This window comes from Delphinus delphis, chromosome 14 (assembly GCF_949987515.2).
Source record: "Delphinus delphis chromosome 14, mDelDel1.2, whole genome shotgun sequence".
NCBI classification, from domain to species: Eukaryota; Metazoa; Chordata; class Mammalia; order Artiodactyla; family Delphinidae; genus Delphinus; species Delphinus delphis.
This window is the reverse complement of record NC_082696.1, coordinates 2,564,584-2,588,946: the sequence shown is the minus strand read 5'-3', so window position 1 is coordinate 2,588,946 and position 24,363 is coordinate 2,564,584. Positions and strand designations below refer to the sequence as shown.

General features: G+C 52.0%; 1 protein-coding gene across 2 annotated transcripts; it reads right to left on the bottom strand.

Moving 5' to 3' along the window:
• Positions 1 to 1,143: 1,143 nt before the first annotated feature.
• RNASET2 (ribonuclease T2) lies at positions 1,144 to 23,939 on the bottom strand. 2 transcript variants are annotated; one of them, XM_060029651.1, is made up of 10 exons: positions 23,803 to 23,939; positions 23,473 to 23,640; positions 20,473 to 20,533; positions 17,255 to 17,310; positions 15,904 to 15,961; positions 12,439 to 12,512; positions 8,209 to 8,322; positions 4,560 to 4,602; positions 3,096 to 3,167; positions 1,144 to 2,310 (listed from the first exon to the last, which is right to left on the bottom strand). In XM_060029651.1, exons 2-10 carry the CDS (start codon positions 23,547 to 23,549, stop codon positions 2,119 to 2,121), a joined length of 747 nt encoding a protein of 248 aa, XP_059885634.1. In that variant the 5' UTR covers positions 23,550 to 23,640; positions 23,803 to 23,939; the 3' UTR covers positions 1,144 to 2,118. The 2 variants fall into 2 exon arrangements, with proteins under 2 accessions (XP_059885634.1, XP_059885635.1); XM_060029652.2 differs by lacking the exon at positions 23,803 to 23,939 and adding an exon at positions 23,008 to 23,107 and having other exon boundaries at positions 23,473 to 23,624.
• Positions 23,940 to 24,363: the final 424 nt, after the last annotated feature.

Sequence of the window (24,363 nt, the reverse complement as noted above, 5' to 3'; positions counted from 1 at the left end):
TTGCAGGTGTTGTGGGTGAATGTGTCCCCAAAAGATGTCTGCATTCGAATCCCCTGTGAATGTGAACTTATTTGGAAATAGGGTCTCTGCAGATATAGTCAAGTTAGAATGAGTTTGTTAGGGTGGACCTTAGTCCATATGACTGTGTCCTTCTAAGAGAAAGAGGAGGGAGATTTAGATGCAGAGACAGACAGACACACACACACACACACAGAAGCCATGTGAAAACACAGATGGATTGGAACAATATGTCTATAAACCGAGGGTTGCCAGAAGCCACAAGAGATGGGGAAGGATCCTCCCCTGGGGCCTTCAGTGCGAGGCTGACACTTGGTCCCCAGATGTCTGGCTTCCAGAAATGTGAGAGAAGCCATTTCTGTTGTTTCAAGATGGCCCGTTTGTGGCAATTTGCTATGGCAGCCCTAGGAAGACACAAAAAGCCTTGGAGACTCACCGGAATGGAAATAAAATTAGGATTTCCTCTGATGAGAAATTCACTGTTCAAAAAAAACCTTTATGCTATTAGAATCAATCCCACTTGCTTGTTAGCTAATAATAATTATACAACATGAAGAAGCAGGCTTTATTCCTAAGTGTCACCTTTCATAGTGATTCAATTTAATAGGTTAATTTTTTTAAAAATTATTGTTTATTTATTTTTGGCTGCATTGGGTCTTCGTTGCTGCGCACGAGCTTTCTCTAGTTGCAGCGAGCAGCGGCTACTCTGTTGCGGTGCGCGGGCTTCTCATTGTGGTGGCTTCTCTTGTTGCGGAGCAACAGGTTCAGCGGCCGGGGCTCACGGGCCCAGCCGCTCCGCGGCATGTGGGATCCTCCCGGACCGGGACACGAACCCGTATCCCCTGCATCAGCAGGCGGGCTCTCTCTCAACCACTGCGCTACCAGGGAAGCCCCCAAGGTTATTTTTTAAAGATAGGATTATTTTGAAAATATGGTTGTTCTTAGGATTAAATAACATTTTTAAGTGCTTAACATAACGCCTGGCACATAGTAAGTTCTAATTTGTTAAGTAAAAGAAACAGGGCAATGTCAACCTGATTAAGACAGTGTTGGGCGTCACAGTTTAGCCCACACAGCTAAAAGCATTTTAAAAAAGGACAGAGACTGGGGAGAAATAATGTTAAAAGGTAGTTTTAATAAAGCACAGGAAGTCCACTTCACAGACCACTTTAGGTATCCTCACTTTACAGGTGAAATGCCATTCAGCAGGTAAGGACCATGCATGCAGCAGCCCACCTGAGCCTGGAACTCGCATCATCTCCGAGACAAGCCCTGTCACCGGCATCACTACCCAAGGATGCAGCCCGCCCCTGGGGCCACGTCAGCCCCAGCGCTCTAAGGCTTGATGCTGCCTTCCGACAGAAGGAAACGAAAGCAGATACAGACTGACCTACAGCATTTCTGGTCTGCAGGGAGGAGTACCCACTGACTGGGGGTGCTGGCTGGCACTCGGTCATGCACCCAGATTTCCTCTGGCGAGAAGAGAGAAGCCTGCAGCACCCCGCCTCCCCCCCTCCCCCCCTCCACAGAGCATCTCACCCTCAGAGGACACGCCCATGCCCACCCATGCCAGGTCACCGAGGGAGACGCTGGTGGGTGACCACGGAACAGGAGCCGGCAGCCCTGAGGTCGGAAGTGGAGACGCCCTCCTGTGCACCCCCTGCGAGGCGGCCTGGGCTCCTGCTCGAGGGATGGTCCCAACGGCCCCCCAGGAGTATTCAGAGCGAGAAGGCAGCTCACTGAGAGGGACACAGGAGAGAGTTCTCCTGAATCAGTACCATCTGCCCAGATTTATCTTCCAAGGCTGTCACAGAGATTGATAAAGGAGAGAAAAAGAAAACCATAAGCTTTACTGCAGTCACAAAGCAGCCAAGAGGCGGGGAACTTTCCTCCCTTTCAACGTACCCGAAGTTCACCCCATCTTTACATGTACCATGAAAATCAACTCCCAGACACGGAGTGCAAAGCAAGACAAACAGAACAGGCTTAGGTAAAGAGGTTGTAAACAGCAGATTTCACTTCGGAGCTGCTTTCTAAAAAACAGTGGTTTGTCAATTCCTCTTGCTTTTCAAAATAAAGACTATTTACAAAATGTGGGCATCAGTGATTGGTCTTGTTGAGTGCGGGGTAAAAGAGGACGCCGTCCTTGCAGATCTCCAGCCCCAGGCTCGCCGGCGGCCTCGCTTCCGGCCCTCGGGGCGCCGGCTCCCCGGGTTCCATGCAGTTTTGCAGCTGCAGGTCCTTGGAGAAGCACACCTCAATCTGCGCAAGGAGCTGCACCTCCTCGTCGCCCTGCAATGAGGAACAAAAGACGTCTTAGAATTCAGGTTGGATCATCATGACGGTTCTATGATCAGCGAGTTTTAGAACTTGAAGAAAAACAAAAGCGGTGGCTCTGGACCCAGGATCCATGTTCCAGGAGCAGGCCTAGCTCCAGCAGGGAAGTGGGGCTGGGGCCCAAGGCAGCACCTGGGGTCACCATCCAGCCACTCCCCTGCGCCAGGCTGGCGGCGTGAGGGCAGGGACCCCACTTTCATCTTAGAAATTTACACATCAGTAACGATGCCTGCAGACACAGCCGGACGCACCGCATCTGCATCACTGTCCCAGGAGAAGACACAGCTTTTTGTTGATAAGTAGGTAAACAGCACCCTATCGCTAAAGGAATTCAAGACTTTATCAGCTGACAAAAGAAAGTACAATCCATCTGTGAGTTGGACAGGTAACTACAACTGAAACATCTAAGACTAACAATGCGAACACTGAGAAATGTTTACCTGCAAAATATACCCACACTGTCTCGCCCCTACTGCACCACCCCTCCAGGACGGGAGCCTTGTTAGGGGGAAGCTGCCAGGAAACGAGCCCCATCCTAGCACGGTGTCAACAGACAGTTTATTATTTCAAAGTGCGCACGCGCGCGCGCGCGCCCACGCACACACAGCACAGGCCCGTTTGCACACCCACACATATACCACTCTGTCCCGGGAACTTCACGGGGAGGACAAAGCTCTCAGAAAAGCTGAACTGTCTTCTTGATGGGAACAGAAAGGATGACAGAACAGCACACGTCTGACCTGTCTTGGAAGACACTGGACTTTGGGCACGACTCCGTACACACTGACAAGGGCATCTTTAATATCTGAAATCTGAAATTAGATAAAGTGCATTAGAAATGAAACTTCAACAGAGAAAATGAACAGTTCCGTTTTACTCAGAACGAGTGACACTGGTTTCTACTCTCACGAACGCAAACAACCGACAACAGCGTCATCCCTGAGCTCCCCTGGCTCACAGATAGAACTGGAAGATGCTGGTGAATGAACTGCCCCACCCCGCCATCCCCGAAGGAGACGAGGCTGCCCCCCTGGGCTCCCCGCTCCAGACTGGAATCCACACAAGCTGCTCTACAAGGGTCTCCGTTCTCCTTGCTGTCCTGATCCAGGGCCTAGAGGCCGCGTGCCTTTGAAAGCACAAACTCTCCTGCTAGGAGATCAGAGGTCAGGACCCTGCCTGTGCCGTGCATCACGCTACTTCAGACACCAAACCTCATGTCTCCAGTACAGAGGAGCTCAGAAAACATGTGCTGTCACTGTTGCTTTTGCTAGAATCGAAATCAGTTCTCTGAATGTCAAGTTCTGAGCAAGGATGTAAAAAATTCCCTTTATGTACTTAAACGGGAGTCCAGATGAAACCAAGGGGCCGGCAAGCACACGGCCTCACGGCCTCCTGGCAGGATGGACAAAGGGCAGCTGACACTCCTGAAGGGCACTGTTCCCTCTGGTCCCTACTCTCCAGGGAGGGACGAAAACAGCAGATACAAAGAGCGAGACTCAAGCGCAGACTTAGCTCCACCGACTGTCACGAGACCAGAACGATGGTTCAGCATCCAGCCATGGCACCGAACTCAGAATTGCGAAAATCAGTGACTGTCAGGCTTTTATATATGTTATATCGGGCTTTTTTATAGCCACAGCTTCAGGCTTTTTTATATCTGCAAAGGGCCACAGAGCAGAGGCTTCACGCCTGCGGTCTGGCGGCCACCGATGCCAGGGGTGGCCCGGCTGAGCACAAACACAGCTGTGCTCACAGAGGGTCACCCTGGGTGGAAACAATGACCTTCTGTAGAGGCCACCAGCCAACAGGCTCTGCCATGCTTAAACTTCTAGTTTTCTCACGCAACAAAGCATAGTTACATCATAAAAACAAATTTTCACTTTCTTCCTCAAACTATTATAAAACGGTGGTTTCCAACTACATATTCTACCTGCCTCTTCAGAACCCGGAACACACTTCTCACCATGAAATCATCAATCTGCTTCAAAATCATCGGTTTAAGTAGCCTTTAGTTTACACTCAAAACACAGAGGAAAACAAGATTTAAATAAAACCTATTTAGAAACATAATAGTCAGGTCAAAGGGTCTGGTTTGGGTCGCTTTAAAACCTGAGTGTAGCTCACAGGCTGATGGGACACTTGAACGTGGCCAGGTGTCCCCAGTTAGCGGATACACATTTGATTAAGCTGAAAGCAAGACTTACCTGGTAGTAAGTAGACGGTGTTATCCCCAATTTTTGGAGCGTGCTAAAATTTAAAGTAAAAAAAAAAATAACTATAATGAAGGTCCATTTTCCTTTCTTGTTCTTACCATATTTCACAGTAAAAATGAAGACACTTAAAGGAAAGTGTGTACTTTCTATTACCTGGGGCAACAAATCTGTTGACAAGGGCAGCACATAAATGGTGCTCAGGCCGCCTGGACCTCCCCTTACCCTGGGCGCACGCGTGTCTGATCTGGGCCCCCCTTCCAGCCCCGGAACCTCTCGGCAGCGGTCCGGATGGCTGCGACCAACTGGAGCTGCTATCGCATAACCACGCATCTGCCACGCCTGTCCTAAACGATACTTAGCAATTGATTTGGGATTCTAGCCTTATCCTAACAACCTTGCATTTGGTCAGATCTTTAAAATAGGTTCAATCCCCCCTACAGCCTGAAATCACTTCCTAAAGCACGTGGTTTTAACCAGCTCTAGTGAATGCTAATCATAGTATGATATGGTTAACTTACTAAATGATAGAGTACGGTGTAAAAATATTCTCAGGTTAAGTAATTCCAAAAATGCTCTGTCTCCCCCATCACGGCTCTGGATCATCCCAGCTGTGACCACGTGGAGAAGATGCAGGGACCCCAGGCGCTGACATCGTCAGACAGGGGTCTGCCTGAGGGAAACAGGACTCCAGCCGGGCCCTGCCTCCGTCAGTCATGGTTTCTGGCAAAAGCATTAACAAGACAGTTTCTCTAGAGACTGCACATCGGTGACCTATGGATTTTTGCCGTGTGGTCCTAGAACAAGCGGGAAGAGGTCCTTGAAGACACACACCCACTGCCCGTCCTTGTGCTGTCACTGTAGGATAAATGCCAGATTTCAAACACTTTATGCTCCCCAAATGCAAAACTTCTCAATGATTTTTAAGTATTTATCACCAGTTGCAGTGATATTTGGGATATATTGGGTTAAACGAAATACACTATAAAACCAATGTTTCTTTTTGCTCTTTTTAATCGGGCTACTAGAAAATTTAAAACCACGTATGTGGCTTGAGTTCTATTTCTTTGGGGTAACACTGCTCTAGAACCCTCCTGGGTTAAGGCATCCAGGAAATACGGCAAAGAGAGAGAGAAATACTGGGGGAGACCTGGAATCTAGACCAGGAGAGAGTACAATTCTTCCTACCGAGTTGATTAGTTTGGCGTTAATCCCCTGGTCCATATCTGTGGGTAATCTGAGAGCTTCGGTTCAAGATATTTCACATTTTTCCAGGTTTGCTACCTCTATATTATAAATTGAATTTAAAACTGCTACTTTATGATAATGTGACAGGCTTACGTTTGAGAAAAATACAATCTGTAGTAATGGTTTATAATTAGAGAAAAATAGAAGGGATGTTTAAGTTTTGACTCAATTTTAATTTTATGAGTACTAAGAGTTTAGGTTTTCCTTGGACGAACTGGGAAAGAATAGGATTTCTCTGTGGTTGTTCTATATAGTTTTTTTTTTTTTTTTTGGCGGAACGCAGGCCTCCCACTGTTGTGGCCTCTCCCGCTGCGGAGCACAGGCTCCGGACGCGCAGGCTCAGCGGCCATGGCTCACGGGCCCAGCCGCTCCGCGGCATGTGGGACCTTCCCAGACCGGGGCACGAACCCGTGTCCCCTGCATCGGCAGGCGGACTCTCAACAACTGCACCACCAGGGAAGCCCTCTACATAGTTTTTAACAGACATTGTATTCCCAGGAGTGCCTTTCCGTGGGCCCCTGTGAACACACTCCAGTGATTCCAGAATTCAGCAGCTTTGCACCCGTGTGTATAAAGGTAAAGCCACCGGCATTCAAAAAGCGTTAAGCAGGAGGTCCTTAATAAATAGCTGCTGGATGAAGGGACGAATTATTCAGATATTTGACTTTAAAACTGTCAGCATGTCGGTTTATTCCCCTTTTCCTGTTTGATTCAATAAAACCTGGGCTGCAAAAAGGAATGAAACTAGGTCATTTGTAGAGACATGGATGGACCTAGAGAGTGTCATACAGAGTGAAGTCAGTCAGAAAGAGAAAAACAAATGTCGTGTAATAACGCATATATATGTGGAATCTAGAAAAATGGTATAGGTGGTCTTAGTTGCAAAGCAGAAATAGAGACACAGATGTAGAGAACAAAACTGTATGGACACCAAGGGGAAAGGGGTGGGGTGGGAGGAAGTGGGAGACTGGGATTGACACATATACACTACTGATACTCTATAAAATAGAAACTGATGGGAACACGCTGTATAGCACAGGGAACTCACCCGATGCACTGTGGTGACCTAAATGGGAGGGAAGTCCCAAAGGGAGGGGATACCTGCATGTGTAGGGCTGATTCATTTTGTTGTGCAGTGGGACTCACGCTGCTCATGAATTGGGACCGTGAGGTCCGTAGTGGGAAACAGAGGGCACCTTCCTTCCCTCATGGGCTGGTGGGTGGGAAGCACCCGTGGCTCTCGTGCGCTGGGCGCTGCCCGACACGCCCTGGGCTGCCTCTCCCCGGGACCTCTGCAGTGGGGAAATGTGTTCACAGGGCCTGCTCTTCTGCTTCCAGCACGAAGCCCCTGCAGGACACCCAGGACGTGTACGAGGCTGCCATTTCCATCACATCCTTAGCGCGGGCACTCAGCCCTGCAGATCCAGAGCTGGAGGCGACCTCGGGCTCCGCGGGCGGCCCCCAGCACCTCACAGCAGCGAGCAGACCCAAGGAGGGAGGAGCTACACGACTGCACGACTGGCCCCCATCAGGAGCCGGGGCGCTGAGCGCCTGACTTCGGGTGTGCCTTGTGGTTCCCCGTCTCCCCAAGGGCGCTCCCCTCCCGCCTCGGCCTGAGAGCCTTCCCATCCAGATCCCAGCCGTCACTCCGCTCTGATCACAGTGAGTGGGGCGGGGTGTGGGACGGGGACACGTCCCGTGGAGCCCCCAACGCTGGGACGTCGGGGCAGGTGCAAGGAACCGATGGGGGTGTCCTCGTCTCAAGGAGACGCAAAGGTTCTCCACAGGACTTGGGCACGCTCTGCTCGGCCCAAGTGAGCTGTGTCACCTCCCCACCATGGCTTTTACACTAGTTCCCGGTTTGTTCTGAGCGCCGAGATGAAGGAGAGGAAGAAACGCTGCCTATATGGCGGGCCGGCCTGCCCCAGCTCCCCGGGTCGAGCCTGGCTCTCAGCAGGGCCCTCGCTGGGTTTCCGAGTCCCCAGAGCTCACCCGGGGCCTGATCGTCGCTAGGGGTTCAAGGACCTCACCCCGAACCCCCTCCTGCTTGTCGCAGGGCACCAGAGCAAAGACCTAAGGATTCCGGGCGTGCGGGTCTTGATAATGCAACACGCTTCTATCAGGATCCACAGCTAAGAGGCGTGCCCCCGTCGGTCTTGCCCGCCTCAGGTTCAAGTACATCTGATGAGCCCCCCGAGGCTCTCAGCCCGCTCTGAGTGGCCGGGGCCCCCAGGCATCTGGAAAGGCTCAGGGGAGGAGTGGCTGTTTCTCAGGGCCGACCCCACTGGACGCTTCCCCGGGTCCCCGGCAGCGGAGGCAGGGACGCTGCTCCGGGATTGGGGTGACTTGGGAGAGCGGGGCGAGGAAGGCGAGGCTACAGGACCAAGTCACCCACCTGTTCAGGGCAAGCTCCTTAGACAGATCCAGGCTTTTGCCGAAGTATTTCTTCTGGGAATTGAGGGCTTCCAGCTGGGCGGCGCAGGTCCCGTGCTTCTCCCACTCATGCTTCCTGGAAGGATGTTTTTAAAAAAATCTCTGGTTAAAAAGTAATGAAACTACCTCCCAGTAAACCGTCTGAACGGGCTCCTCTCTGTGCAGGGCATTCCCGGGCAGGCACGCTGCTGCTTTCACAAAGCGGGAGGGGTGAAGTTCCTCACCTCAACACCGGCAGCTACTCCAAGCCCCCCACCCCCGCTCAGGACCGAGACCCCTGAACCCAGCACAAGCTCCACGAGCACTCATCACTGCTCTCCAGGCGTTCCTCTGCTCAGCTGCTCCAGTTCGCTTCGACAATCAACAACAAACCCAAGCTGAGAAAAAAGAGAACACCATGGTTCAGGCACCCACAGAATCACACGGCACTGGGCGTCCTCCCGGAAAGCCACGGCTTGCCAGCCAGGGGATTTCACAGGAGCGGCTGAACAGCCACTGGCACAGAAAAGGCAGGTTCACTGATCACCAACACTGCCTGGGGCCAGTTCCGCACCTGCTTACGGCGCAGACGTCCGTCTACATAGACACCTGTTCTGAAGCAACAGCCCAGCCCAGTGTCTGCAAACAAGCAGCCTGTATTCAAGAAAAGCACTGCTATTGATCGTAACTCCTCACATCTTATCAACGATTAAAGTGCTACAAAATGTCTTCCCAGTCTTCATTTGATTCTCACAACTCTGCAAAGTGAAAACATTACTGCTGGTTTAGAAACGGGGAAACCGAGGCTCAGAGGGGCTGGCTAGGAACCTGGCTTACCTGCCACCCGGCCAGGTAGCCCCTGACCTGCACCCGACCCCAGGCTCAGGGCCCTTCCCACTGCCTTGCGCTGCCATCCAATCAATTGCTGAACGTAATTTATACCCACTTTAGAATGACTGACAATTTGTCAATTCAGATGGTAACCATGGTTAGCAGGGAAAAACAAAACGGGCATCAGCTTTCCTCAGCTTTATCAGTGATTAATTCATGAGGAGTTCACAAAAAATGTTCATGCAAGCATTCAAAAGGCGCCCACATGCAGTCTCCCAGAAATACAATCTACATGTGCGCTAATTCCTTGGTAGCATCGCCCGGAGTGCCGATCCTACGCGACTGCAATGGCTGTAAGTTACAAGTCTCTCAGACCTAAGAAAGCCATGAGGAAAAATAGAAGTAGATAAGTAATTAACTTTCTTCATCTACAATAGCTTCCAGGGTGATGTATTTGATCACTTTCTAAATTCTATGAAGTAGAAAAAGGAGACTCCTTCCAGCTAGCTGCACATGTAACTGAATTATGGGTGCCTCACTTTCTGTAGGACAGGGGCAGCAATTCTAGAACGCCCTGCAGGGGCTGTTGAAGAAGTGAGGGGTTGAAGCCCACAGAGCACGTCACACACGCCCAAACATTCCTAGCCTGCAATAACAGTCAAGATGTCCACTGCTGTTATTCTTGGAGCAAGTTGTTTTTAAATTTTATTTATTTATTTTTGGCTGCGTTGGGTTTTCGCTGCTGTGCGCGGGCTTCTCATTGCAGTGGCTTCTCTTGCTGTGGAGCACGGGCTCTAGGCACACGGGCTTCAGTAGTTGTGGCTCACGGGCTCAGCAGTTGTGGCTCGTGGGCTCTAGAGCACAGGCTCAGTAGTTGTGGCACATGGGCTTAGTTGCTCCGCGGCATGTGGGATCTTCCCAGACCAGGGACAGAACGTGTGTCCCCTGCATTGGCAGACGGATTCTTAACCACTGCACCACCAGGGAAGTCCTTAGAGCAAGTTTTTTTAAATTAATTAATTTTAGTTTATTTATTTTTGGCTGTGTTGGGTCTGTTGCTGCGCGTGGGCTTTCTCTAGTTGTGGCGAGCGGGGGCTACTCTTTGCTGCGGTGCGCAGGCTTCTCACTGCGGTGGCTTCTCCTGTTGCAGAGCACGGGCTCTAGGCACACGGGCTTAGTAGTTGTGGCCCACAAGCTCAGTAGTTGTGGCTCGTGGGCTCAAGAGTGGAGGCTCAGTAGTTGTGGCTCATGGGCTTAGGTGCTCCACAGCATGTGGGATCTTCCCGCACCACGGCTCGAACCCATGTCCCCTGCATTAGCAGGCAGATTCTTAACCACTGCGCCACCAGGGAAGTCTCCCTGGAGCAAGTTTAACTCAACAGACGTTAGAGATAAGAGGATGCTAAAGTCCTGATATTACTATCGTTCAAAACATCGAATCACACATCTTTTGGAATCGGACACTCTCCATTTAACACGAAATTGTCTGTCACCAATCAGACGCGACTATGGTGTGGCCCTCTCACCCCCAGCGGGCACTTGAGTGATGTCACGTCACCCTCCGCCACGGCCTGGCCTGGCCTGTCTCGGGGATGAGAGGCAACGATTCCTGCTGAGGCCCAGGGACACCATCCACAGTGAGGCTGCATCGCCAGCCAGGAATGACCAAACTCTCGCTCTTTTTCTTACAAGAATCAAAAAACCAACAAAAATCCTCCTTTGCAGAGGGCCGCGCACATGGTATTTCTCAGGATGGCTGATAGTGTTAATAGATTTAATCTTAGGGAACTACCTTGAGCACCAAGAGATACCAAGACCCTCTCCTTCGCATACGAGTCTTAATTGAGATTGAAGAGCGCCGTTTTCGGACGTGAGCCTCTGCCCCTTAAGGACAGGACAGGCCGGGGTGCCTCCATGGACGCTTTATCGCCTGCGCGCCAAGGCGACCTGGCCACAGCTGCCCAAGTGCAATAGCCAGGGAGCCGGTACTGGCAGGGCCACGGGGGCCGAGTCCACATCCAAAGGCATAAATATTCACCCGAGTGCAATATTACCTCTTCCATTTAGAACAACAGTTTTTAAGTGTGTAATTTATCCTGAAGAGGTAAATCATTTTGCCCTTATTAGAACACAAAGTTGAATGTGTATCCTGCCCACACCATTGGACCAAATCTTGAAGGACTCAGCTCACGGGAGGCCATCTTTGTGTACGTTTAGTGATGGATTTTTAAGTCACTTGACAAAAATCTGATTGACTCTATCACGGAACATCCTAACAACTGGAACTATTCTCTTTTGCTCACTTAGTCACCAAAGACTCTGCTCTGAAGTATACTGTGAAGTGCTATCTGAAATTTTTTCTATTGTTTTTCACATTCAACTCATCAAGGCCATAATCTACTTTGAAACCGCTTTCTAGAACACAGGCCGCACAGAGCCAGCACTGGAGACCTGGACCACTCGTCTCCCGAACTTTCAAGGGGGCTTCTCTCTTCCCATGCAGGGGGCACGGCAGCCTCCAGACCCAGACCCGCGCGTCCTAAAACACCTCTCCTTGCCACGCACCCTCAAGTGAACTCAAACCGAACACCAGTGAACCAGGGGGCCAGACGTCACTGTCACTCCATTTTGTTTCAAAAAGCTTTTCTCCAGATTTAACTCTTCCTGAAGAGTCTACACAAAAATATTTCAAAGTTAAATTAATCACTTGGGACAAAATCTGACTCATTGTCATGTGAATTATAAATTGCCGCCCTGCAGTGAGGGAGAAAATGAAGAATTATCTCTGGTTAACGCAATGTAAATAAAAGGAATGTCAACCTTCTCTTCTCCAAAAGCAACCATTTAAAAAGGTCTGTTGAATTAAACAGAGCACGTTTCTCCTCGGCTCAGCTCCCACTGAACTGAGGACACTGGGACGCACAGGGCTCAGCCTCCGCGAAGACCTCACCTTCTCTCTGCCCTGAGTCACAAGAGAGAGGTCATTGTCTTGTGAGGACGTCTTCTTTTTTCTCATCAATTTCAGGACAACAGCACCATTGCTCTGAGGAACACTCTCTCCTGTCTGATTTGGAGCGCTGGCATCTTAGATATGCAAGTATTTGGCTATATTAAGCCTCAGTAGAGGAAGTTTTTAAAACGAAGTCATGAATGATCTAACAGATTAAAAAGCAAGTTTACAAAGTAAATTCTACCTGCCCTCATTTTTTTATCCGTTGAAGACCAGCTCCACAAATGGCACAGCAGATGCAAGGCCACTCCCGCTTCTGAGCCTTGGGAGACAGGTTCTACGTTACCTGTGCTCCCGTAGTTGCATCCAGAACAGCCCCGAAGCTCTCACCCGTGCCTCAGGCTCGTGACGGCCCCCAGAACTCAGACTCACCACAAATGGAGGCTGCGGTTAGGAGACGAATGCAGCAGATCGGGCCAGTACATCCTCATGTCTGACAAGAGGTCCTGTGCAGAGTGACAGCAATGAGAATAAATCGAGGTAGGGCCTAACAACTCAAAACCCAGAGGCAAACCTGAGAAGCTAATACATAAACAGAACTGAGCTCTGCGGATTAATGACAGGTGAGTCAGGTGAGTCTGGGCTTATTTGGCATGAAGTGTTTCTTAAGACACATCTAAACGTGAAATCTGGGTAATCATGAAAGTGTATTTGAAAATACAAGCTCTGACAGGTGAATGGATAAACAAATTGCGTCCATCCAGATAATGGAATATTATTCGGCACTAAAAAATCAGCTATCAAGCCATGACAACACATGGGGGAACCTTAGCACGCATCACTGAGGTAGAGAAGCCAACCTGAAAAGGCTACCTGCCGTATGATTCCAACTACATGACCTTCTAGGAAAGGCAAAACAATGGCGACAGTGAAAGTCAGGGGCTGCCAGGGGTTGAGGCTGGGGAGGGATGAACAGGCTGAGCACAGGGGATTTTTAGGGCAGTGAAACTACTGTGTGTGATATCATAATGGTGGATACATGTCATTACACATTTGTCCAAACCCATAAAAACCACACAACACGAAGAGCGAACCTAACATAAACTATAAACTTTAGTCGGTAATAAAGTATTAACACTGGCTCATCACTTGTAACACGTGTACCTCACTAACGCAGACGTTTGGACTGGGGAACGCTGTACAGGGTAGGGGCATGGGGGGAAGTGTATGGGAACTCTGTCCTGTCCACTTAAATTTTCCGTTTTAGGTTTCTAAAACTGCTCTAAAAAAATAGTGTCTACTAATGAAATCGAACACAAAATACAAGTTCTCGCTCTCCCTAGAGAAGAGCTTGTCTGGGCTGGGCAGTCTTAGCCCTACACTGGTCAGTCACCCTAAACTGAACAGCGTTCAAGTTTACTTTCCAATTCCCACACACCCACAAGGCCAGAAAAGGTTCCATTAAAAAAAGGTGTGTAACCAGGCCCAGGATGACCTCACCTTCTCAGTCCTGCCACCACTCCCGCCATGATGGGTCCTTCCCATCAACCCAGCAGCTATGAACCGATTTCACACACTGCCCCCGACCCCGCACGGCCGGACATCTCCCCGGATGCTGCCCTCCCCGACTGTCTCCATTCCCACCTACCCTCCGCCTGCCCCCATAGCCCTCGGGGGAGCAGGGCGACGATATAATTTATTGCCCAAACTAGGCTGCTTTTGTTTGGGACAGATGCTAGATTGGACGCTCTGCTACAAAGCAAGTAGAGCGGCACTGTTCTGAACGAAGGGTTGCTGCCCGTCACCTCCTGGCCTGGGCCCGCAAGCCCTCCATCCAAAGGGCCCCCCGCCTTCCCTTCAGGAACCCTGGCTACACTCCTTCGCGAAGCTCCCCTCTGGCTGCTTCTCTGCGTGGCCCTCGTCCCTCCTGCTCTAAACGTCGGGGCTACTGGAGGCTGGTCCCTGCCAGCTCCACACTACCCCATCCGCACTCACGCGTACGCCTTACCGACTGCGCTGATGCAGAAGTTCATCTCCAGCTCAGACCTCTCTCCTGACACACTGACCCTACCTGGATGCTTCCAGGGCACTTCAAACTCAGTGTGTCCACAGCTGACCCTCGATCCCATGCGCCAAGGCGCGGTCCCCTGGGCCGGGGAAGGAGGCTGACACCCCCCTAGTTAGACAAGCCCCCACCTGGAGTCAGTTCTGCCTGTGCTTCCTCCCCCTCCATCCCCACAGCCTCCGTCTATTCCAGGCTCCTGGCCTCTGGCAGGGACCCTGCAGAGCCTCCTCACTTAACAGGCAGGCAGCCGGGGCAACCACAGAAAAGCCACACTGGCTTCCTTCACTCTCCAGCTTGAATGCTTCCAACGACTTCCCTCTGGGTCTTCACACAGACAAACGACCCTTAACCAGTACACAGGCTCTGTAGGACCTGGCCCTCAACACTGCCCTGGCCCACGGCTCACCCCCCAGCCACACTGGCTTCCCCCCAGTTTCTCAAAAGCTCTGTCCTACCCCGGGGCCTTTGCACATGCTCCTGCCCCAGCCTTCCTCTCCCATTTCCTGGTTAAGTCGGATTCCAGCCCTCTATCACCTCCTCAGGGGAGCCTGGCCCAGGTCCACCGTCCTAAGCTCTAAGTGCTCTCCCCCCAGGCACTCCGCTTGTCACTCTGTGATGTGTGTGCTGGCTCCCGGCTGCAGGCAAGGTGGCCAGAAACCTCGTCCTGCTCTGCTCCCTGTGTCCCCGGCCCCTGGCCCGGCGCCCGATACACTGCAGGCGCGCAGAACATTGTTGCGAGTAAATTAACCTGCATGCCGCTGCAGGATCACAAGACTCTAACCAGGAACATTAGCGGGAGTCGAAGTCAGTCCGGGAAGAGAAAAGTATGTCTGAGGAAAGAGACCTCACCAGGCTTTGGGGCTCCGGCCTCTCAGGCCTCCAGGCTCACAGCACTGAAGGTCCTCATGAGAAGGAAAGAGGAGGAAACAATTCCATTTGGACTACAACCTGTGATGGGTTTGGAACTCGTTACCTTGTCCTCCTGGGGGCCACACAGTCCTGGAAAGGGTCCGTAATTCTACCCCATGTTTTCAGGGAGGCCTCAGTAGCCGCACAGGCCCTGCCCTGTGAATCCAGGTATAGTTACCTCGACAGCTGACTAGTCACACGAGGGGCTGTCAGCACCCTGTGCAGAGGCGAACACACGCGTGTGCACGTGTGCGCGTGTGGGTGTGTGCGCACGTGCGGAAGGAGCGTCTGCTACCAACTCTCCCGGTGCCAGGAGTCCCTCTGTACCACGAGCCTTTGTCCTAGAAAGGCCCACCGCTCCCTCGCTGCTCACGGGTCCCACTGAGAAACCCATCCTGCCCGCAGCCAGCAAGGACAGCCTGGGGGCCACAGTGCCTCTGCAAGCCAGGGCCGCGCACACACGCCTGAGCACAAGCCGAGCGGCCGGGAGTCCCGGAGCAGGGATGACGGGCCGCGGGCTGGGGCCAGGGTCACCTCACACAGTCACTGCGGCCCTTCGGGCCCAGGGCAGAGGAGGATTTAACTAAATGCAAATCGTATTTAACTTGTGGGACTATTTCAGATATCAGTAAATGCTGGTGAATACATCTTAAAGCATGACTTCGAGGGCACACTTAGAGGAGGAATGGATCTATTGGGAGAGTGGGATTGACACGTACATGCTGCTCTATTTAAAACGGGTAACCGTAGCACACGGAACTCTGCTCAATATTACGTAACAACCTAAATGTGAAAAGAATTTGAAGAAGAGTAGACCCATGTGTATGTATAACCGAATCACTTTGCTGTACACCTGAAACTAACACAACATAGTTCATCAACTATACTCCAATATAAAATAGAAAGTAAAAAAAAGTTAATACCTTGATCTCTTCTGGATTAAAATGCCAGGATCGGTTACATCCTTCACTTTTATCAGGCCTTGAAATTACAATTGAACAAATAAAGAGAAATTAGTCTTGGTTGGGCTGGTTCCAAACGGCATGAGAAAACACCTGCGTTAAGGTCTGTAGAGAACGAAAGGGAGGTGACTTCTAACTGGGAATTCCTTCTGCCACGTGAGTCATGCTCGGGCACAAGCAGTCACTATTGGAGTTTCTTTCAAAGTGGAAAGTCGTTCAAAACACCCAGGCACAATGCAAACCGGCCGACTTCCTAGCAGAGGAAGCACAGTAAACAAGCCGGTAGGGGGCGCCCCGGAGCCGGCCCGGCGGGGATTTCTGGCTGGGCTCTGAGCCTGCAAATGTCCCCTCATCAGCCACAGTGTGAGAAGAGCATGAGTTCCCGTCTCCTTAAAGGCGACGAGGATTAATGGGACAACACATGTATCGTGCTCAGAAGTGCCTGGTATGTTTCTTTCAGCACCGAGCACGTGTACCCTCCCGACCTGCGCATGTGACGCTGTCCTCATGTGTCTAATTCTGGACGTGTCAACTCTCAGCCTCCACCTGCAGCTGACATCATGAGGGACCAAACCTGCTTTCTCCAGGGTCGGCAGGCCAGCCCAGCACCCGAGACCAGCCCAGCTCCCACAGCGCTGGGTGCCGTCCCCCAGCTCAAGGACAGCCGAGGACGTGAGCAAAATCCCAGAAACCCAAAGATGGGATGAGGCCAGGTCCTCAGGCCCCGGTTTAATTTGCTTCCTGCTGACCCCTGTCCCTGAGGGACGAGCAGCCCAGCACAAGCCAGGACGTCCCTCCTCTCGGGGAGAAGGGGGACCAGGCCGATCCCTTTGGGCAAATTAGCACACGTAGTTTAACGTCACAAGTATACGCACATCCAACAAAAAAATAAACTAAACAAAATGCAGGCAAATCCAGAAAAATAAATTTGGGTGTCTGTGAAGTACGTATACTATACACACACATCATATATATATGTAATAGACACACATTTATTCATTTATTGTTATGCATTTACTTATTGGCCCCAAAAGGAAATAAGAAAATTAAGATTCAGTGATCTAAAATGTACCGAGAATCCTCAAATGCATATTTAAACTAGACTGTTACTGTTCTATCAAAACAGAACTCAAGTACGACAGAAGTAGCGTTATGTTAGAAAGACTAGAGATGTTCTTCAATAAGGATCTGGTCTATTGAGTAAACTCCTAACAGAAATCACAAGTATACACATCAGGATCAGACTCAAGCTAGATCTCCAGGTCAGCCAGCTTCCGAGGCCGCTGAAGTTTTAAACGCATGAAGTACTTGCCATAATCCGTGGATGGTCCAGTAATCTGGGGGGTCTTTGCAGTGGTCCTTAACTTCCTATGGAGAAAAGACAGAGAAGACAACTGGTTTGTTGTTTGTTAAATACACTTAACAACCTTCCTTTCTTCTGACAAATATCACTGAGATCCAATACACGACTAACACGAAATAAGTTCCGTGGTAATTTGCCATAAGCAGTATTCATGAGAATACCACGGCGGGGGGGGGGGGGCGGCTGGATATTTCATTGGAAATGAGTGAACCAACGATTTGGAAAACAGAATTTAATAGCTACTTTTGTTCTTTTTATGTGCTTGAAAATTAAGTCAATCTGATGGATACACTCATATTTACCCATGAATAATTTTCTTGTCATACAATCAAAAATGAGAACAAGAGGCTGACGGTATCCTGCTGAACTCAAGTTTGTTCAGGCACCAGGCCCAAATACAACAGTGGAACAATAAGTATTGAAAATTTGGAGCCAAGAAAAATGCCAAGGTGAGAATAGGAGCATATCCTTAACATTAAAGATAAACTCTAGAGATAAAAATCTCAGTGTAACACGTTTTAGGGACCTCCAAATTGTTTAGCTAAAATGGGGCTTTTCCAAAACAATAATCACCTCAGCTATCAGGCAGTGGGTCAGAAGCCAGGCCCAGTAGCCCCGCTGTGAATAAGCAAATGAATAGTGCATGCCGGGCCTGGTGAGGAGTGCTGAGGAGTCCTGCCGACGCGCAAGGCCCTCCTGTTTGAATCACCTTTTGATGTAGCGAGGCTGCTGTGTTTTACGGCCGGTCTGGAAATGAGGGCAGGCCTGGTTTAGGTGCCTGAAATGTCTGATGTGAGGCTACAGAACAAGGGGGCAGAGAGCAGGAGGACAAAGTGTGGGATCAGAGCGAGAGGTCGTGGACTTCATCTCATCCCCTAGGAAACCACACGCAAAGCAGGCGGGCCCTTTCCCACAGTGCGAGGCTGGGGACGGGCAGACAGGCCCCAGCGGGGATCTTCCACCTCAGCTCTACACCCAGCGTCTCAGATGAGCCTCTATGGGGCGAACTGAGGTCAAGGTGCCGCTTCCTTTCCCGCGTCAGCAAGCATTCGTGAGGGGCCGTGCTAAGCACTGAGGACAGACCTGTCCCTGCACCTGTGACGCGTACATGGCTCACAGGGGCAGGAGCCCAGAGACGGCCCTGTCCCCGGGATGACACTTGACTGGGATAGCAGGACCCTTGTCATGGCCGCCCTGGATCGAAATGAATCCCCTAAGAATGGTATTTTGCTAGTAATTGATTTTTTCATCTCATTTCTGAAGCCTCGAGGCAGGAACGCACTTCCGTGCATATTTAGTCAGCACCCGGGAACACCCACAAGTTTCGTCCCAGGCCCTGAAGGCAAATCTCCCAGCGTTACCCAGGGTAGGAGCTCCACACAGGTCCTTCCTGAAGGAACCCACGGCTCCCATGCGTCCTCACTACGTAGGAGTGAGAGCCAGATTCCCAACAAAACTGAAAACAGCTTACAGGCAACTCCATTCTGCCCACCGCCAACTGTCCTCCCCACCCTGGAGCAAAGAACCAGCACCAGAGGGAGAAAGACACAGGAAGTTGTAAAGTTTGGGAAACTAAAACCAGAGCAGTCTAATACAGTAAGAGATCCCCTGTCAGAAATGAGTTTCCAGGGGCAGCGTGGTGGCTGCCAGGGGCGGGGCTGGGGAAACGGAGAGAGAAAACCTCCAGTTACAAGGTGAACAAGCCTGGGGATCTAACGAACAGCATGGTGATCACAGCGAATAATGCTGTTTCACGCACTTGAATGCTACAAAGAGAGCAGACCTCAATGTTCTCACCACAAGAAAGATGTGGCGGCCGGGTGATGGGCGGGTGGTAGCTAACGCTAAGGTGGTGAGGCTTTGCCATTTACACGTCTCCGCCTCCCAGCACTTAAGAAAAGGCCTCAAAATTGAGAATTTTCAAGTCAAAATTTCAGAAACACTGTCAAAAAAATTAGGGCCAGCTGAGCAATATGATGAAACGACTTTAGAGTCGTGGCACCAATACCAGGATCGGCGCGACAACTGCCCCCAAGATGGACGGGGGGTGGGCACGGCCCGCAGGCAGCAGGAGGGGCGCCAGCTGGCTGCTCTCGGGACAGAGCCTCTGCAACACGCTCCACAAGGACAAGGGCACCAGGCGAGGCAGGGCCAGACGGAGGCCACCCTGAAGGAGGGAAGGCGCCATCTGTGCCGAGCGGAGCAAAGGAGGCCGGCAAGGCTCCGGCGGAGACATTTTAACGAGATTTGCGATAGTGGACGGAGGGGACAGGTCAAGGCCTGTCCCCGGAGGGCATGCTGAAGTCCTAATCCCAGGCCCTTCTGAAGGTGACTTTATCTGGAACAGGGTCTCTGCAGGTGTCATCAAGTTAAGAGGAGGTCAGACTGGAAGAGGGTAGGCCCTCAGTGAAATCCCTGGGGTTCCTATAAGAAACAGACACACAGGGGCTTCCCTGGTGGCGCAGTGGTTGAGAATCTGCCTGCCAACGCAGGGGACACAGGTTCGGGCCCTGGTCTGGGAAGATCCCACATGCCACGGAGCTACTAGGCCCGTGAGCCACAACTACTGAGCCTGTGTGTCTGGAGCCCGTGCTCCACAACAAGAGAGGCCGCGATAGTGAGTGGCCCCCGCTTGCCACAACTAGAGAAAGCCCTCGCACAGAAACGAAGACCCAACACAGCCATAAATAAATTAATTAATTAATTTAAAAAAAAAGGCATGGAAAAATAAAAAAAGAAACAGACACACGGATGGAGACCACGGCGCGGAGGCGGGGCAGAGGCTGTGCCTATAAGCCAAGGAGCGCCGGCACCGCCACAAGCCAGGAAGAGACCTGGAGCACTTCTCCCTCGAAACTTCCAGAAGGGGCCTCTGCCGCACCTTGGTTTCAGACTTCTGACCCCCAGAATTGGGAGGATACATTCGTGATGCCTGAGCCAGCCCCCGCCATCTCTGGGCCTGTGTCACCGCCCCCAGAACCTTATGCAAGGCCCTCCCCGAGGGATGGTCTCCGGCCAGGAAGGCGTCGCCTCGTGAGGCAGGACAGGCCGGGAGGTTCGGTCAGCAAGAGGCGCTCGGTGAGAAAACCTGCTGGGCAACCTCCTCTTCACCTGGGGGGGGGGACGGGGAGTCACTGGTCAGAGGGGCCGGTCAAGGCAGAACTCACCTTGCACACTGTCGCAGGCCAGTGGTGAACCATAATTAGTTTATGCCACTCATGGCTGTCACTGTTAAAAGACAAGGGACGTATTTTTCAGGAGCTTTTTAAAAAGGTACAGAAAGGTCAATTCATCCATCCACTCACTCCAGCGTTCATTCGGGGAACACGGGGCGCCTGCCACAGGCCCGGCGCTGCGGCTGCGCACGCGGCCCTGACACGGCTGAGGGACCGGGTCCCTACCGTCCCGCAGCGCACCTGCCACCTGCCAGCGAGGGGGACGACGGCTGTGCCGACTGAGGACGCGCGGGACGCACGGCGCCGAGGGCCAAGGGCTGTGACTAAGGAGGACGGCAGGCCTGCCAGGTGGGGAGAGGGTGGAGATGCTGGATCAGGCAGCCGGGGGGGCCCCCGCTGAAGGGGAGCAGAGAGCGGCAGGGAGGGAATGAACCAGAAGGCGCCCTTCCCCTCAGGTGTTCACGCGGTGCAGACACAGACCCCTTACCCCTCGGCAGCATTTGTGAGGCCCAGAAGCCTGAAAACAGAATGGTTTTCGTAGCTCACGGCCACAGAACAGCACTAGGGTGGCACGCGAGGCTGCTGTCACCACCCCACCCACCGGGAAGCTTTACTCGTTCTCTGCAGGATGGGTGACGTCTGATCCTAGGGGCTCCTTCCCACGTCCCCGTGAAACCCACCCGTCCCTCCCTGAGACTTATGAGGGGTCGTGGAGTAGCATTCACACGGGGACCCTCCCTCCCGCCAGGTGTGCAAGGCTTAGCACACACAGAGACAGAGGCAGAAAGGCCGGCTTGTGAAAAAACTCGCTGTACAGACGGAAAACAGCAGCAGCAACAGGGGATACAACTCGAGCAGACACGTAATTCAGGATAAATGCATTTTTAGAAGCAAAGACTCAACAGCAAAACAGTATTAAGTTGCTACACATTAGTTTTGTAAATAGTTGAGTACTGCTGAATAAGTAGAGAATTCACGATATTTCGAAACTTTTTTCAGTCTGAACTAATGAGCAAGTGCTCAGTACAAGAGAGAAGAGAACTGCAGCATGAGCATTAGAGCTGGGAGAAGCATTAGAAGAGGGTTTTTTTGTTTTCTTGTTTTTCTGGGTACGAAAACCTTATTTCACAGAGGTGGAAACTGAGGCCGGAAGGTCAGGCAGAGGCCGGGAAAACTAGACCAGCAGGATGCAGTTTACAATAAAACTACCAAGACTCACAACGTCTGTCACACAATAACCACCTACGACCCAGAGAGAAACATCCTCCCAAGGCAGCGGAGATGCTGACTGTGCTGTAAAGAGAAAGGCCCACTAAGCAGAGAAAGAGGACCTGGGAAAACACCCGCTGACCCGTGAGGCCCTCAGGGTCTGAATCACCCGCACGTTCTCGCCAATTGTACCTGTGGCATGAATCGCGAGAATCTGCTGGAGGTGACCACATGCTACACGTACCACAGCCTAACGTCTTCGCTGACATGTACTGATTACTATCGGGCAGGCATGGTTCTAAGCACATTCTGTACTTTAACTGATGTCTCCCGGCACCAAGGCTAGGAGGCAGCTGCTGTTACTCTCTCGGCTTTAGGATGAACGACCTTGATGGAGAGCTCCAAGGTCCTACAGCTGGATATGAGCCAGCAGTTCATACTCAACCCGTGCACCACACTACGTCTCCGATGATACACTCTTAACTTGACAGCAAAACTTGACAGCAACAATTAGTTAATTAATGGAGCTCTTTTTCAGAAAAAACACTTCCTGGGAAAACTGAAATTTAATGGTACTTTTTAAAGTGATAAAACAGCAACGGCGGTCCACTAAAAAAGAAAAACAATGTACACTCCCACCAACAGTGCAAGAGGGTTCCCTTTTCTCCACACAGCCACTATGGAGAACAGTATTAACTGCCCTTAAAAAACTAAAAGTAGAACTACCATATGATCCAGCAATCCCACTACTGGGCATATACCCTGAGAAAACCATTAATTCAAAAAGACACACACACCCCGATGTTCACTGCAGCATTATTTACAATAGCCAGGACATGGAAGCAACCTAAATGTCCATCAACAAACAAATGGATAAAGAAGATGTGGTACATATATACAATGGAATATTACTCAGCCATAAAAAGGAACGCAGTTGGGTCATTTGTAGAGATGTGGATGGATCTAGAGACTCATACAGAGTGAAGTAAGTCAGAAAGAGAAAAACAAATACTGTATATTAATGCATATATGTGGAATCTAGAAAAATGGTACAGATGAAGCTATTTGCAAAGGAGAAATAGAGACACAGATGCAAAGAACAAACGTATGGACACCAAGGGGGGAAAGAAGAGGGTGGGATGAATTGGGGGACTGGCATTAACATATATACACTACTATGTATAAAACAGATAACTAATGAGAACCTGCTGTAGAGCACAGGGAACTCTACTCAACGTTCTGCGCTGACCTAGATGGGTGGGATGGGGGGTGGGGTGGGAGGGAGGCCCAAGAGGGCGGGGATGTGTGTATACGTACAGCTGATTCACTTCGTCGTCGTACAGCAGAAACCAACGCAACGTTGTAAAGCAGCTATACGCCAATTTTTTAAAAAAAGAAAACTGACCTTTTCCCAGGCCTGCGAAGTAAGTATGAAATCCTTCTGTTAACTGAAGCATTACCCAAATAAAACAGAAGAAAATTAAAATCTGGTTCTCAAATCTCGGTCTCCACTACATTAGTAAAATGAGACTCCTCTCCCAGACAGCCTGTTTACCCCTTACACTGCCAGCTGCAACAGAAAGGATGGAAAGAGGGAACGAGAGGGAGCGGAGGAAGGGCGAGAGAAAGAAACCTGGAAAGAGGAACCACGACCACCTCACCAGGATACCGGACCCTGGACGGAAAGCGTGCGCGCCAGGCCTCCGGGAGACGCTCGGTGGCTCCGGGCACCCGTGTCCCCCTGCAGGCCCTCCCGCCCCCCCGCGCCCCTCCGCAGCTCACCTCCTCCAGAGCCCGCGCGCGCCGCCCAGGCAGCACAGCGCCAGGCACAGGGCGCCCAGGCGGGCCCCGGGCTTCATCGGCCGAACCCGGCGGAGGACCCCGCAGGGGTACCAAGGCGCGGCCTTCCAAGGGCGCGAGGCCTTGTCCAGCGCCAGGCCCTGCGCTTCCCTAAAAAGGGGCAGATTTCCTTAAGCCGACCGTGCACCGGGCCGGCGGCCACCGAACAGCGCGGCCAACCCCAGCCCACGGCCGAGGACGCGGCGGGCCCCCGAGAGGCGCCGGAACCCCGCCCGCCGACCACCGGGAGCCCCAGGGGCCCCGCCACCTCACCGGGACCTCCAGGCGCACAGCAGTCCCAGCCCGCGCGCACCGCGACCCTCGCCGAGACCCTCGCCCGGACCCCGCGGCCCAAGCCGAGCCCTGCTTGTTTCCGCCCCGGGCGCCTGACGTCACGCCCCCAGCCCGGGCCCAGCCCACAGCCTCGGACTCGCCCAGGGCGCCCCAACGCCACGCCCCTGTGCGACGGACGCGCGCCCGGCTGGCGAACACGCCACGTGAGGCCCCGACGCCACGCCCCTTCTGGAGGACACGCCCCTTGTGGTGGACGCGCCCCTTGTGGAGGACGCGCCCCCATCGAGAGGACAAGCCCCCGGCCCAGGTCAGTCCTTCTGCCCCTTCGCCTCTTTGACGCGGCTTCCCCTTCGGTCTAGTTCCCGACCGCCTTTGGCCCGGACCCGTGAAGTCGACTTTAAAGCCACCTTCTCTGATGTCCTCGGTGCCGCGGCCCCTCCTCCCGGCGTTGAGCTGCCCGGGAGCCGGTGCGGTCAGGGCCAAGTGGCCAGCCCGTCGAGGAGTGGGACAGTGTGTGGAGACAGCGGCTTGGGGCCGCAG